Source organism: Asparagus officinalis, chromosome 3 (genome assembly GCF_001876935.1).
Source record: "Asparagus officinalis chromosome 3, Aspof.V1, whole genome shotgun sequence".
NCBI classification, from domain to species: Eukaryota; Viridiplantae; Streptophyta; class Magnoliopsida; order Asparagales; family Asparagaceae; genus Asparagus; species Asparagus officinalis.
Window position 1 is genome coordinate 41946623 of NC_033796.1, and position 17014 is coordinate 41963636.

Genomic DNA, 17014 nt, shown 5'->3' on the forward strand with positions numbered 1-17014 from the left:
CGTTAATATGTTTATTATAACTGAAAAGCTAAGATTAGACATCTTGATCATCAAAATTAACCACAAATCCATAATCTAATAATGGAAACTATCGTAAGAGTATGACTAATATGTATTCAGATATTTCGGATACGAATACAAATATTTCACTATAAAATTATATCCGTAATCATATCTTCTCGGTTATAGATTTGAGTAACTATATCTATATACTAACGGATGCGGTCACGTATATTTTCTCGAATACGGTTTAGCAATCCCTCGAAGAAGATTTGTTTCCCTATTGAAGATTTGTTTCTCTAAAACCCTAGCTCTGTAGCCCATCCACATGCGTTGCATCCTGGTCAACCCGGGGCCCAGTCAACAGGCTCCATCAAATCCAGTAAACAGCCAACAGTATCATATCCAAGTAAAAAGCGTGCAGTACTTCGCCCCAGTTTTTTCCATCACCGGTCCCCATTTGCTGAGCTCCCCGGGCTCTGAACCCTCTTAACTTTCTTCTCATCGAAACATCACTTCACATACCAAACTCTCTCTCTATTTAAAACATCCCCAACGCCCAAACTCAAATCAGCCCAATAACAAAAAGATTCCATCTTTAGTCGGAGGAGATGGGCGACAAGAAGAAGAAGAAGGGGAGAGGGAGGAAGAGAGTTACTCCCGAGCAAATCGCTGCATCGAGATACGTAAACCGATGGGTGTTTGGGGACTCGGGTTCGAATCTGTTGGATGATGATTTTGTGCCGGCTAATGTTCAGAAGTCGGCGATCGAGCGCGTGGGGTTTGAGTTCCACTCGCACTCGAGATGCAGTGATGGGTTTCTCTCGCCGTCGGCTGTCGTTGAGCGTGCGCATCGTAATGGGGTGAGTCTGCTTGTTGACTGTTTTGTTGGTTTCTTTTGTTTGGAGGTTCGAAAGCTGGGATTTTGGAGATGGGTATTTTAGGATTACTGTTTTTGATGCGGGGTTTAATTAAAGTCGGGATTTTGGGGATTATTTGTGGTTCGGTTTCAGAGTTAGGAGATGGGTTATGTTCGTTTTGATGAATGAAACTAATGATTGTTTCGTTGAATATGATATTGGATTTTCTGCTCTAGGTGTTTGATAGAATACTTCAGTGATTATATTTTTAGAAGTTTTCCTGTCACTTTGTGATTTGTAGTATTTTCCCTAGTTTGCTGATTTGGGCTATTTTTATTAGAAGAAGGATGGAATCTCAAAATGAGGCTCCATCCATTACCATTACTTAAAAGAGACTGATTACAAAGTTAAAGACCACACTCCCAGTCCTAGAGTGTGGTCTACAGATCATAGTAACATATGAAACACTAATACAACTCGGCACACTTCAAAGGTTACAGACATAAGTCATTCAATAACAACAGGATTCTCAGCCCCATCACCTGCTCGTCCACGATTAAGACTCTGATTCACTGGCGCCAACATGTAGACTCTCGCCCCCGTAACAGATCCAACAGCTCCCTTCTCATCACCATGTGTAATATGAGCTTGCGATGGAATGCCTAACCAAAAAGAAGCAAAATTAGAAAATTTCCTCCAAAATATATAGTAAGTGCATGTGTTTTTGCATGAAAATTCTCCTATTCCTCTCTCCCGATATACATCAAACAAAAGCACACAGGTGAGTATCCTATAAAAGTGCATGTGTTTTTGCATTTTCTATAAAAGTATCAGGTCTCCATTGAGCCCAAAGCTCTAATAGATCATGAGGAAACCCAATAACATGAAGTTTATAGCACATGGAGCTCCAAATAGACTGGACAAAATCACATTTAAAAAAAGAGGAATATGTGATTCATTTTCTCTACCTCAACTTGAATATTCTTCAATACAAATCTATCTATGGTATTCAATTTGCAAGTAGAACTAACCGGACCGAAATCTTCACCTCCAAAGGAATCTTAATTTTCCAAAGATCAGAATATTTCTAACTCCACCATCTACTAAGAACTTATAAAGAGATTTTCTTTTTGTAAAACTTATAAAAAGATCTTTAAGTTTTTTAAAAAACTTGTGCTTTTAACACAGTTTTGTCTAAAGGAGCAGCTATACCATGAATTTTTCAACAGCTCAAAATATTGAAAAACCAAAGTACCTGTAAGTTGCCTTGAAAGTTTAGCCTGCTATCTCCAATTTGTGTTAGTATATACCCTCTGAGATTTTACAGTAGAAATTGGAGAAGAAGCTACATGAAATAAGTTAGGAAGAGAAGAGGCAAGAGTAAAATGATCCACCCATTTATCCAGCCAAAAATAAGTCCCTTCACCATCTCCTAACTGAATTTTTGTATTTATGAAGAAAGCTTCAGATTTTGCTTAAGAATGTTCTTCCCAAAGTTCGAAACTGTTGACAAATTTTGAATCTATAATACTCCGCTGTCATTATAATATTTTGCTTTGAACTGTTTTTTTAACAACACTGTTGAGTTATCCACACTATTGGATTTTTTTTTTTGGGTTGGGGGGGTGGGGGGTGTGGGTGGCAGGGGTGGCCATGCCTCCGGGACTTTTCTACTAGTTATATATGAGGTATTGTATGTAAGTGTAGTATTTGTATAAATTATGCTTAATATGTTTCTTTTTTGATGAACAATTATACTCAAATGCTTAAGAGCTTGCATAAATGATTTGTTATGAGCATGGGTTAGATGGATTCTTATGTATTTAGTATAGAAACACTTTAAAATTTATTTATTATTTAACCAAGAGTAATTATACAAGCAATATGCTTAAGTTGTGGGTTAGTGTATTGTATAAAGGAAGAGTTGTGGGTCTATGGATGAGAAAGACTAAGCCAACAAACTAACAAAAGTTAATATAGTTTTGAACATCCCTAATTAAAGCGAAAACTTATTTTTTTTCCATGTGAATTCATTTCCTGGATGTTGTAGGCTTGCATTTTGGTAAAGAATATTAGGATTACCATCATCTATATGATTATCATCCATAAGTTATTTTAAGAGTAAGTTACGCAAAACCCCCTTGAACTTTTAGTATTTTGTAGTAAACCCCCATGAACTTTCAAAATCACACTAAACCTCCAATAACCTATTGGAATTGCTAAAAACACCCATGAACTTTCTGAGTTTTGTAGATAACCCTCATAAATTGGATCCAAAAAACAGCATAAAAAAGCATTTTGAAAGTTCACGGGGTTTAGTGTAAATTACCTAAAAGTTCATGGGTTTTTTGCAAAAGTTATTGAGGGTTCAGTGTGATTTTGAAAGTTCATGGGGTTTACTACAAAACACTGGAAGTTCATGGGGGTTTAGTGTAATCTAACCTTATTTTAATTTCACATTTTAATTTATTCAGATTTGTATTGTAATCTGAAACGGTTCTTTGTTTCATATTACTATTTGTTTGCATTCAAGTAGAATAGAGAAATAAAGGTTTAATCTTTATATAGTTTTTCATTTAATAATAAAAATGTTAAATGGGGTTTATATGTTCATGTGGTTTTGTGGTGGAACTGTGTAATGAAATCCTTCTAATTCCATGAAGTTTCACAGTAAGAAGTAGAAATATATTTTGATGATAATTTTAATAAGCAGATTCAAAGTTTTAAATGTCAGATATCGTAGAAATATCAAACGACCAAAATCCATATCGGATTACGGATATCGATGATATATAGTAATGACATCTAGGCATACAAAATGTAATAATATATAATTAGGATCATTAGTCAGTTATAGAAACTTACTTAGGGAAAATAACCTACTAGAATTTGCTAGAAAACTTCATATAGGGCTAGAATTTGCTAAAGAAATATTAACACAATTTCACATAATATTTTGTGACAAGCCACATACAAAGACATATTGATTAACGTACCGACGGATAGATCAGCTTTGTCGGGATATATCGCCCGAAATTGACAAAAAATAGTAATGGATATTGAGACCATGTCATTTTGTGACAAGCCTTATAAAAAGATATATTGACCAGTATATCGGGAATATTTAAAACAATGGGTAGATTATTATTGGAAATGAGTTTTTTTATGTTCACGTACTACAATTCTTTTATAAGTAGAGTAGTTAGAAAAATTTTCTTTCTACTATTAGCATTTGAAATGTATTTTAATGGCATACAATCTATTCAAGTTTCACCAAAAAAAGAAAAAGAGAAAGAAATTATAGTTTGTGTTTATGGGAAAGCTAGTTACAATCAATACAAATTTTTAAAAAAGTTTTAGAAGAGTGAAATATGTAAAATGATTCAATTATTCATGAAATTGGTTTTTTTTTCAAAACTTCTATTACAAATTGTTTTTTCACCTATATATTTTGGCCTCTCTTGGAAAAGAAAATCTTGGCTACGCTACTGATTATCGATCCACTTCCGTAGCCACTTAGCCAACAAAGTTCTATTTATTGCTCTAATATCCAGGACGTCAAGTCCCTGCAAGTGTGTGGCTTACAAACATTCTCCTATTTGATTAGATTAGAAACACCATTGTGATTTAAAGATCTCGCCTAGAAAAACCTTATCCTAATCTTATCAATCCTCTCATATATTCACGCAAGAAAGAGGAAAAAGGACATCCAAAAGAGGGACAGTGCACTATGTACTGTATTCAGCAAAATCAGTGTTCCATCTCTAGATAATGTCCTACAGTTCCAAGTATTTGACATCTATGCTCATTTCTTGCCCTAAAAAAATCTTTCTATAATACTGATGAAAGGCTTCAATAATGCCCCTAATCCGACCCAATTTCTATGCCATCCCAATCTAAAACAGCTATTTTATTAGATCTCTTTCTCACACTTCTCAAGTTTATAAAAATAAGATGTATCCTGATCACCCTCTTTCAACTAATGAACATTTGATCCTTGTTTTCATAATATCTATTTTTTGTAAGTTAGAGTATTCAACTCCTAAGACAACCCTTCTCTCGTGACTGATTCTTCAACTGATAGAGCTCATCGATATTTAATAGTTCATCAAGTTATTTCTTTTTTGTTGCTTTGATGCTAAAAAATTATCATCAGTCTATGCTTTAATCTTCTTCCTTAAGTATCTTAGTTTGATTATATTATCTGCAACTGATAAATTTATGGAGCTTCATTCCACAGAGCAACAACTTTATCATAAAACCAACCCAGAAGCTTGTAGCAACACCTTTTCAAATATGAATAATTTCACATTTTGTTCGATCTCCCCCATATTCCAACAAAATTGGACAATGATAAGATATTTATTGACTAGCCTAACCTCTTTGAGTTGTCATTGGAAAAGAATTTTTTCAATCCAAATTAAAGAAGAATCTGTCTAGGCTGACTGAAGCAGAATTGTCTTTTTCCCTAGTCATGTACATTTTCATCCTTGTAGGAGGAATGTCAATGAACTCTTAACTCACTAAGTAACATTACAATCACAAGCTAAAATCAAAGCAGCAGTAAATGATGACTTAGAATCTCTTAGATTTTGCTAAATTGAAACCTTTCCCTGAGAGTGTGAGGACTATAAACCTATGAAAGTGCCACATTTTTTATCCACCAAGTCTCAAAAGGATAACAGTAAAAACATGCTGGCCATAAAATTCTCTTAATTTTCTCAATTTAGCTCCAATCCAATCAATGAGCACTTCACCAAAAGCACCAATTGAAGGCAAGCAGGACCACTCAGTATAAAAATTGCTACCCAGGAGTTTTAACAGAAAATCATTAATAGTTTTCAAATTAGTCTCTTGAAAGTGAACTTCTTGAAATTTATCGAAAAGGCCAAAATTTGTAATAGCATACCTCTTCTTTGGATCACACCTAAGTTGCATGGAAACGGGTACGAATGCGGGTACGAGACATGATAAAATTGTAAGATGTGGGGTATACGGACAAGACTACATACTTATATTGAAATTAATAAAATTGTAAGATGTGGGGTATATGGACAAGACAACAATACATATATTGAAATTAATAAATTACATGAGAACAATATTGTTTCACAATTCATGTGGTCTTAGATTTAAAATTTCTATTACATTTTAAAGTTTCTTTTATTGATTTGTAAAATTTTGAATCTGCTCCTTTTTGAACACAATACTCAAAACAACCCTTTAAGATCATAGTGCGGAACTTGTGTGTGGGCTGAAAGTTACCTAACACTTGTCTTACGAGTTTCAGGAAATGGATGTGAAGTGTAGGATATACGTCCAAGAAGTGTATATCAATTGTTTTGAATTAAAACATATATCATATAATTGAATACATGTCTGAGTAAATTATGCATATATCCGGGGAGTGTCCATGAAGTTTGGGTACGGGAACACGTTTGGTACATTTCAGGTATGACTTCATGATAGAAGTTCTTAGATAACGTAGGGTACAAGGACTCCTAACATTCCATGAGCAAATTTATTAGAAGACAAACACTTACCAAACAGATCACATAACTATAGCACTTCATCTAAATAATAGCCTTTTCCCATTCCTAGCTTGCCCGGTAGAATTAAAATCATTTTCAGAATCAAACATTAATGCATATTGTGAAGTTAAATGGTGTGTTTGTGCATCACTAAGAGAATCAATTAATAAGGGAACAAATGTACAGTGCCAAAAGAGGTGAACGTACCTTCAGCAGAAGAAGTACTAGATGATCTAGCAGATTGCCCCAAATCTTTAGAAGTCATTCTCTGTGTTGCCCTTTCTACAGCAGGTTGAACACCATTCAACAGTGTAGCATTAGTGACAACTCCCTTAGAATCAATAGAATGATCAACAGAATTCTCAACAACTTGAACATGAGTAGCTTCATCATCTCTACCACCACAATGGACCAAATCCCAAAAACCTTTAGCTAGAACAGCATTATCATCCTCACCCACATTTTTATTTACGTCCGCAGAGGCTTCCTTCTCAAGTTGTGCTTCATTCCCCCCATCCAAATAGGAAGATTGATCATCAGATAAACCATTATCCATATTAAGAAGAGGGTCCTCAGACGCACTAGTGCTATTAGAAGGAGGCTCAGAAGTAGCTTGAGATGTCTCTGAAATAAAAAAATTGTCAAATTCAGTGGCAGCAGCCCAAAATTTGCAGGCTTAATGAATCATCATTAGGCTTCTTCTTCATCATTTTTGAAGGATGAACATAATCAGAAGTAGATCTCTTATCAAACTCCTTAGTAATCTTTCTTTTACCATTGAGATTATCAGGGTTGTGAACATCACCATCAGGCACTGAAAGGATAGACACCTTAATAGAATACATATGAGTTGAAACTCTAATTTTCAGAATCTTAGGAATATCAGAAATCATATAGCATTTCATTTTCAATCTTGCATCCCTAAGATCAACACCTCTCTCGGTATTAGAATCCCATCCAACAAGGTCACCGAAAGGCTTAATAGCCCTAGAGAACGCAGGCCAGTTCCAGAGACATGGAGGAACACCATGCAGAGATATCCAAACTATCTTCCCCCTTGTTTCAAAACATTCACCCTCATGTGGAGACCACTGTCTCACCCTCATTTTGAAGGACACAGTGGAAACTAAATCAGACTCTACTAACTCAGATAATTTCTGCATATTATTCACTTTCACTAAGAATTCATTACAAGAGTAAGCCCTGGCCTGATATCCCAATCAACGTTCCATTTCCAAACTTTCTTTAAATCAGCTAACAAGTTTGTCAAATTCAAATCCTTACCCTCAAAAACAGAGAGAATAACATAACTCTTGAATTTAATAAATTCATTGGCCAGGTGTTTAGACATATCTAAAATTGAAGTAACGGAGGAGACATTATCACCTGATTCCTTAATAACTTGATCAGATATTGTATCTTCCCTATTGAGAATTTCCTCATCAGACGCTTTCAATGGAATCTTTACTTTAGTTTGATTTTCATAAGTAGTGGCTTCCTCTAACATTAGCTGCTTGCCTTTTGGAAGTTGGAACAATAGATCTAGCCTCATGATCTGGACAAACCTGCCCCCTAAAACCACTCCCACCATTAGATATAGGGTATTGAACCCCTCTAAAATCACCATCAGATATAAGGTTATGATAAACACCATTAGATCTTGGGGTTCGTTTATCACCACCGGACCTAAGGTTTCGTTGATAAACATCATTGGAAGCTCTCCTATTATCACATGCAAATCTTGAAATTTGAGCTCTGCAAGAATCATCATCAAATCTAGGGTTTCAGAACCCTCCATTATCATCATCAGATCTATGATTTCTGAACCCTCTAAAATCGCCATCAAGCCAAGAATCTGAATGCCAATTTCGCCCAAAATCTTGAAACTCACTAGGATCTTGATCTTGAAGAGGAGGGTATCTACAATTACGCACCTCATGATCATACTCACGATAATTGTAACAGAGCCTAGGATCTCGGCAATACCTTGCCATGTGAGATGGAGACCCGCAATGAAAGCAAAGACGACGACGATGAATTTCCTCTAAAGAGAGGGGAACCATAGCTTTTCTCTTTGGAACAACTTTAGTCCATCCTTTTCCCTTTGGATCAATTTGCTCAACCGCATGATCAGATCTCACAATTCTTTTTACACCATCAAGAGACGAACCAGATCCACTTGCATCCTGAGAACCTTGTCGAAAAAGATATTCATACCATGCTTGATCACAGTTGGGCTGGATCACTAGAGATTTTGGGCCATGAGAGGGTAAATTGGGCTGAGAAGAAGAAGAAGAAGAAAGACTATGCTCAGAAACCCTAGCTTTCATAGGATTCTTTGGGTAATGAAATTGTTGTTTAACTGATGTATGATTTTGTTTGGCCATGGGAAGTATTATGAAAGTGAAATTTTTTTATTTGGGCTACATATTTTTAGTAACCTATTTACGTGTTTCCTATCAAAGGACCAACTGCAATAATGAATATTTGTGATGATGGTTGCTCATGTTGATCTTGTTACCTGTCACTTACACAACCAGGTGTATAAAGCATATCCCACACTTGTCAACAACTTCTTAAAAAAGATGTGTAATAGAAACAAACTGCTTGCTTGCTAAACTAATATCTTGATAGGGGTGCTTTCTATGTGTCATTAATCATTATACAATACAACTTTGCTCGATATGGCAATTAGTTGTGGAACTGGTGATGTTGTTTGTTTCTGCATTTTTCTGAACCCAGGGCCTCCTAAATTATCGGGTGTTAGTCTGGTGATTGCTGCCATTGTCATTCATCAATATTATGGAATTTATGAACTGCAATCTTCATTTGACATTACTCAAACAATCTTTAAGTAAGGAAAACAGAGTAATACATCTATAAAGTGAAACCTATGTGACTAGTCGAAAGGGAACTGATAACCGGGTTCTTCCTAAAATTTGAACACACTTACGTTTATGTCTTGCACGCATCGTGTGCATTGAAAGCCTGGTCCTCATTAATGAAAGGTAAGGCTGAAACCCTTGTATTCAGAATTTTGGGTTTCTCATAGCTTCCGCAATCTTTCTAATGGATTTTTGATCCTGAGTCTCTGACTAATGAAAATGCTAATTCCCTCCCTCCCTCTGATTTCATGTTTCCACTTTTCTTTGTCTTCTGTTGTGAAATTCAACACTTTGATGTCCAGTCCTTCTACAAACTTTTAACTATATCTGAGATAAGCATTGTTATGTTATAGGATTAATTTCACCAAATCCCCTAAGATTTCACCTCGCATAAGATGATTCCTTCTATTGGGGAACTATATGCTCATAACCATATATTCTACACTTCATTTATGTTTTACTAATGTCAATGATGTTTATTTACATAATGTAAAATGGCGACTCATGTAATCCTCCAAACTAGATATAAATATTAGGGACATGAACATGCGGTTTTAACAGGGAGGGAGGTTATTTGACTCAGGGCAAAAAACTTAGGGAGGTTTTGTGGAAATTACCTAGCGAATGATTGAATTATATTTCTAGATTTGTAGATGTAAGGTTGGAAGAACATGTTGAAAAAGTGCACTCATACTCGTTCAATTGCTGTAATGAGCTTAAAATCCAAAGAAAGTCATAGAACATTTTTGACAATGTCAAACCTTTGTCAGGATGTTCCAGATTGATGTCCAGGGTCAGTATGAGCAGGAGAGTTCCATAGAACCTTGACAGCCATTTGACAGTTCATAGATCTATTTTCTCAGCTTGTATTTTAAGCTAACCAACCATGATTTGCCTTTCAAATTTCCCTCTATTGCGAAGTATGTGGAGGAACAAATATCTAGGTTGTCATTGATTTCTGAGTCACGTAGCGTGATACTAAAGTAGAGATCCAGCTGCAATGTTATTGACATGCCAAATGCTAAGATCTATAAGAAACTTTGTGACACTGGATACATGACAGATGTACAAGGCAACATCTATATGTGGCTCTCAATATTGAGATGTGTAGATCTGGATGCACATGTGATCAGCCATAAGATGTTTCACTGTGGAGTTCTTATTAAGCTTAATAAGAAGCTTATTTATTTGAGATCTTGGCTCGTCCTTAAAGAATCCACTTCTATAAGAAGTTGTAATAAATTCTAGATAGTAGGAAGCAACATGCCAAAACACACCGGCAAGATACGTATTGTTTCTACTTTTTCATAATTAGAAATTTTTGTTTTTAATAATATCTGACCAGGACATAATCAACATATTGGGACATAATCAAGATATGATGACATTAAGATTTCCCTGTTGAAGTGAATGTATAAGAATAGGTCTGACCACCTTATCTTTTTTTTATCTTCCCATGTAGGAGCTCAGTTTGTCCTTCATCTTAGACAGAAAAATACCCTGAGTTTATTAAACCGATGTGGCAACAAAAGGAAAAACATATCAACATTTGTGTATAAAAGAGCATCTGATAATTGTCAAAAAAAAAATGAGAAATTTCAAAAGATCATCCTAAAACCATAGTGTAGAACTAAGGACCTGTTAGACAAGTTTCTGCAGATAACTGATAGTATAAAGATACCTTTTCCTTGGTATGCGCCTGAGATGGACAAAGCTGCATAGTACAAGAATCTACTACCTTATATAATCTGACAGCTATAGTCATTATAAAAATAAATTGAGTCAACTCTAAAGGTAAATCACCATTGACAGACGGAATATGATCATAATTTTCTTCCAGCTTGTCTTCTTAGAATAATGTTAAAAGCAATACGGACACAGATCATAAATATTGTTAATGTTCCACTTTACGAAATTTTTCTACATGATCCATTTCTGTCGTATTGTTTTTTATCTATTGAAATGGGATTTGAGTGGACAACCATGCGTTCAGAACAGGTGAAAGTTCTTGCTTTAACAGACCATGACACTGTAGCTGGTATACCAGAGGCCATGGACGCAGCAAATAAATTTGGTATCAAGATAATTCCAGGCGTCGAAATAAGTGCGGTGTATACTTCAAGGTAAAAATTCCTCTGTCCTATGCAAAGATTTTTGTTATATCATATCGCATCCTTTTTTTTCAACAATAAGTTGGATGACTCTTTCTTCTTGATATCATAAAAAAAATTCCGCTTAGGAGGCTAGCATCATGCCTATGATCACTTTTTGAGACAATTTCTTTGACTAATTTCCTCTTATGTGCCATCATACTGTTCTAATTTAAATTTAGAACTGCTTTGTTTACTTCTCCCAGTTGTTCATTCTTGTTAATATATTCTCTATTCTCTATTCATGTTGCACATACAGGGGAGAGCTTGGAACTGAGGAACCTGTTCATATCCTCGCATACTATGGTAGCTGTGGGCCTGCAAAGTACGAGGAATTAGATGCCTTATTGGCCAGTATCAGAGAAGGCCGTCACCTCCGTGCTCAGAATATGCTGTTGAAACTGAATAAACTAAAAAAAACCATAAAATGGGAGCATGTCTGTAAGATTGCAGGGAATGGAGTGGCTCCAGGAAGGCTTCACGTAGCTCGAGCACTGGTTGAAGCTGGTCATGTAGAGAATTTAAAACAAGCATTTAGCAGATATCTCTATGATGGCGGACCAGCTTATGCCACGTAAGAACACAACATTCGCTTTCATAACATTTTGTGGAGAAGTAATCTTATACAAAATACAATATGGTACTCTTGTTGTTTTAATCACAGAGGTAATGAGCCCATGGCCGAAGAAGTAGTTCAATTGATTTGTCATACAGGAGGAATATCTGCTTTGGCTCATCCATGGGCTTTGAAAAATCCAGTTTCTGTTATCAGAAGCTTGAAAGCTGCTGGCCTTCATGCTATGGAGGTCTATAGAAGTGACGGGAAGGTTTCAGGTATGATGTTTGAACGGAATACTTAGGAAGGGAACAATAATTAAGAAATGGTCATTTTCACTAAACCCCGCTGAGCTTTGTGGTGTCTTACGCCCCCCCCCCCACCCACCCACCCACCCAAAAAAAACCCACCCCAACAAAAGAAAAAAGAACTTGCTTGTAATTTGCAAATAACTAAAATTTGCTTGAGAGGAGAAAAGCCACCAATTTAGGGGAGAGAGGGATGTTGCCTGTAAATGACTAAATTTAGGGTTCCCCCCCTCTCGAAGGACAGTTTAGTTACTTGCAAAGAAGGCTGGTGAGGAAAGTTCAAAGTTCAGGGGTTTATGTGCAAACCCACAAAGTTGTTCTTTGTTAATAGTTAATACAAATTTACCCATTTCCTGACTGTGAAAATGGAACAGGAGAGTTTTATTTCTTTTCCATATTATATTGCGAGTCCTATCTTGATTGGAATACCTCTATTCCGTTCCATTCTGTTGCTTCTAGCGTGCTTTACTGAAGACTAGTTTGCTTGTTTTTAATTTTTCAACGTGGAATAATGTTCTTCAGTGTTGAACAGGATTCAGTGACTTGGCTGACAATTATGGGCTTTTGAAGCTTGGAGGCTCAGATTATCATGGAAGAGGTGGGCACGATGAATCTGATCTGGGAAGTGTTAAGCTTCCAATTCTAGCTGTTTATGAGTTCTTGAAGCTTGCTAGGCCAATTTGGTGCAATGCTACAAAGGACATCCTGTTATCTTTTGCTAATGACCCGACTGAAAATAACCTAGAGAAAATTACGATGTTTGGAAAACCGAAGAATCTGAAGAGCAATTCAACCAGTGGTAATGGCATTGTTGAAATGTGCCTGTCTTCTTGGCTGACTGCTGAGGAAATGAAGGCTGTTGAATTTGAGGCCATCAGGCTGAAACTTTCTCAGGTTTCTATGAGTCAACTTGCTGGAGTGAGCAGGTGACTTCGGGTATAAGTTTCTAAAATAACTGAGTTATTTTCACGGCTACCTTTTCACTGCATCTAAATGCTTATCCCTGTCAAAAATAGTGGTTTTATTTTTGTACACAATGGGTATAATGATGTCTGAAGAAGCACAAATTTTGAAAGGGATGTATAGTTTGGTGGTCGGTGTTTTTTACCAGTTATTTAGGCTTAAGTTTAAAATGCTCATGCTTGTTTTATACTTTTGAAACTGCTACTACTTATCTGTGGTGCTCCAAGCTCTTTTGAGATGCAACATTAATGTTTTATATTGCAAAATTGATACGGAACTGCGCCTATTACTCAATTTATGCTTGAATTCTTTTAGATATCCACTGATTGATAACAGATGTAAAGTAATAAGAAGCGTTGTCATCTATATTTTTATATATATTATTGTATGGAGGTCCATTACAAGGGATATAAAATCTTAATGAGGACATCTATCATGTTAGATCCGTCTTCTTCGTTCTGCGTCTTTCAGTGACACCGATTTTTGTTTCATACACCATTAATTATAATTGTATGGTTATGTTAACTGGAGATTCTTAGTGACATGTATGTAGGTGGTGTTAGGGATAGTATACTAGATATGATGTATGATTTGGTTTCAAGTTCATTGCTTTCTATATAATCGTTGCACAAGCCCCTTCTATCCCTCTCGTCCTGTGCGCGCGCGCATGTGTATATATAATCTGAACATGTTCCCTTTCAGCCACGTTAAGTTTTGCCATGTTCCTTCGTGTGAACGATAGTGTCGTTCACGCATCTTTCGTTCGTTATGCAATGGAACTAGCCTATGTAGGATTTTCTAATGGGTTTTGAGGGTTTGAGAGAAATTTGTTTACCTTTAAAGCAGCTTGGAATTTGCTCAGTGTCAGTCTACAAGGAACACAGTATGAAGTGTTATGGTGCAGCGTGCTATCTTTTACTGAGATTAAGCCAGCAGCATATATTACTTCGTGTTTTTGATTAATGTGTTGCGCGACGTATTGCTGTGGAATTAATGAGAACTATATTACAGGACTGTTATCATTTACCATGTTGGACAAGTGTTAATGGCGTGGCAAATGGTTTAGGGCATCCCCATTCAAGTTGATGTGCGTACGGGCTTGTTCTCATGAAACATTAGAATGTCTTTTAAACTCAGTGGTTCCTTATTTTTGGCATCCATTTAGGAACTTGAAATTTTTTCGCATTTTGCAAAATTTTGCTGCGCGGTAATACTTCTGCTTGTTCTGACAATGAAATGTCTTCAAGTTTGGTTGAAGTTTGGCTGACCATGTAAGCATGGTTGGTATGGATTTTGCCTCTTAATCAATGTCGCGATCAGTTTGCTCTTAGCTTAAGTTTCTTAATTGACTATGATTCTTTTCCATATGTCTGAACCATTTTATTGAAGACTGGAATAGGGTTTAATCTTCTTAAGCTGAAATGTCCTTTGCCTCCCCTTCATCAATTTATGATATGGATCCATATATACATATTCTACATGCCCAATCATTATTGGTATCCTATCAAAAGTTGAAAAAGATAATTATATCAATGTCCTATCAGTTAACAGATAGATATTTGATGTATATTATCTGTCTCTTCCACTAATAGAAAAACGATCAACCTAGACGGAAATTTCCGTCTAGGTTGATTGCAATTCCGTCTAGATTAGTTCATCTAGACGGAATTCCGTCTAGTTTGAGTGATTTATTTTGCTTCCGTCTAGATTGCTTCATACTAGACGGAATTCCGTCTAGATTGATCAATCTAGACGGAAGTCAACCTAGACGGAATGAAGAATTCCGTCTGGGTTGGCAACCCAGACGGAATTCCGTCTGGATTACCAACCCAGACGGAATTTCCGTCTAGGTTGGTTTTTTACAACCTAGACGGAAATTCCGTCTAGGTTGATTCAATCTAGATGCATTTTTTCAGGAAAAAAAATTTAATTAAAATTTGTATTTCCCTGTACAATTACATTAATATTTGAATACATCCAGAAAATACTGTACACGCCACATTCAACCATCCAATCATAATCAAAATTCATAACAATTCCATTCAAAAACATCTATATAACCAAATCCAACACATTGTACAAATCCAACCATCCACTTCAAAATATACATCAATCAGTTCCGTCTAAAACACATCCAACAACATATATACTAACAATGCACATGACTAAGATAATACACGACATGAATAAATGTAGTGTTATAACAAATAAAACTGTTTATTGCATTAAAAATAAAAAAACCTCATCCATCGTCGTCGGCGGGGGTATCTCTATCCCGATTACGAGAACGGGTGCTGCTCCCTCCAATATCTCCACTCTGAATGTTTAATTGAATAATCATTATGTGGTGTTTGATAACATATTAGATAAAAATGAATTTATAAATATAAGAAAAAATAAGGTACCTGAGCACTACTCTGTCTAGCGCCAGAATTATCGCCAATCGAGCTAATGATCCGTATGACACCACCATACGCGCTATAAGGAATAGCACCGCCTAAATATTGTATAACATACCCCATGAGATCGTCCATCGAGTTCGCCGTCAGCGCAACTCTAGTCATCTCATTAGTCACCTGAATATGCAGCTCCGGGTCAATTTTGTCAATCAGATACGCAGAGATACGTGCGACAAATGGCATAGCCTGGAAACTGCTTGTGGCTGCTCTCGTCGATGTAGATGGTGTGGAGGATGCTGTGGACGATCTGATGCTTATACCAGATGAAGCTCTGACACCATGCAGAGGATATCTTCCTCTCCTATTATTAGGGAGAAATAAATATTAAACTTTGCTCTCAAATTCAATAATGGTAAACAAATATAAATAGTATGTAGTATTCAAATTGATTCGATTTTTCACCATCCTTACCTATTATGACCCATCAGGTTCTGTGTGAGATTGATGTTCTCCTCTGCAGAAAGCATGTGAGGGTCTGGCTCGGTTTGTTCCTCCTCCTGCGAAATGTAGACAGATGCAGCCTCCTTGGATGCGGTCTCAAATCCCTCCTAAAGCACAAATTTATAGTTAATTCAAGATAATGACCATATTATTTGTGTTCTCGTTTCCTCGTAATGTTTACAAAATAGAGTTAATAATACTACTCAAGATATGTATAAGTCTCACCACTAACTCGAGATTTGCCGTGATCTTATCCCGATTGCATGGCAGGTTTGACATCCTTGGTTTCACCTCGGACTGCAGCCTTGTGTGAACCCAGGGGCGTCACATCTTATCCCGATTCTTCTCATCACCCCTATATTATTCACGAAAAGTACCATATACCGCTTTTGCCCTCAAGTGTATCAGCATTAATGATTTCCCCTATCATATTATAAATTTTGAGATTTCATAATCATACTAAATATTAAGATCTTTTAAATCTTTAAATGACATATAACGTATCCTGACAATAAACATCCTCCAGATTGGCGTAGGAGTGTGAGCCCAAGTTATGGTCATACAGCATCTTTCTTCTATTTTCTGACCCATTCGTGGATTTATTCTTTAAAAAAAATCTATAAATATAAAATGAAATAATATCTTAAAATTATAAACTAAATTTCATGAAACTAACATTAGCGGCATCGTTGTCCCAATACATGAGGAGAGCCGTGAAATGAATCTCGTCAACTCGGTCATCGAGGTTTAAAAACCTCTGCCAGTCCTCCTCATACCTGTCATAGGTTTTATGTTTGATCTCATGCCTCCATTGTTTGAGGACTACTTCAACCTTGACATTAAACACATAATTCCAAGCCC

The 17014-nt window shown here is 36.2% G+C and overlaps 2 protein-coding genes across 2 annotated transcripts; one reads left to right on the top strand and one right to left on the bottom strand.

The window, feature by feature from the left end:
- LOC109833929 (3',5'-nucleoside bisphosphate phosphatase) lies at positions 464-13547 on the top strand. The gene is made up of 5 exons (XM_020401793.1): positions 464-863; positions 11275-11399; positions 11686-12000; positions 12091-12260; positions 12823-13547. Exons 1-5 carry the CDS (start codon positions 612-614, stop codon positions 13218-13220), a joined length of 1260 nt encoding a protein of 419 aa, XP_020257382.1. The 5' UTR covers positions 464-611; the 3' UTR covers positions 13221-13547.
- Positions 15449-15969, bottom strand: LOC109832241. The gene is made up of 2 exons (XM_020399670.1): positions 15659-15969; positions 15449-15570 (listed from the first exon to the last, which is right to left on the bottom strand). Exons 1-2 carry the CDS (start codon positions 15893-15895, stop codon positions 15496-15498), a joined length of 312 nt encoding a protein of 103 aa, XP_020255259.1. The 5' UTR covers positions 15896-15969; the 3' UTR covers positions 15449-15495.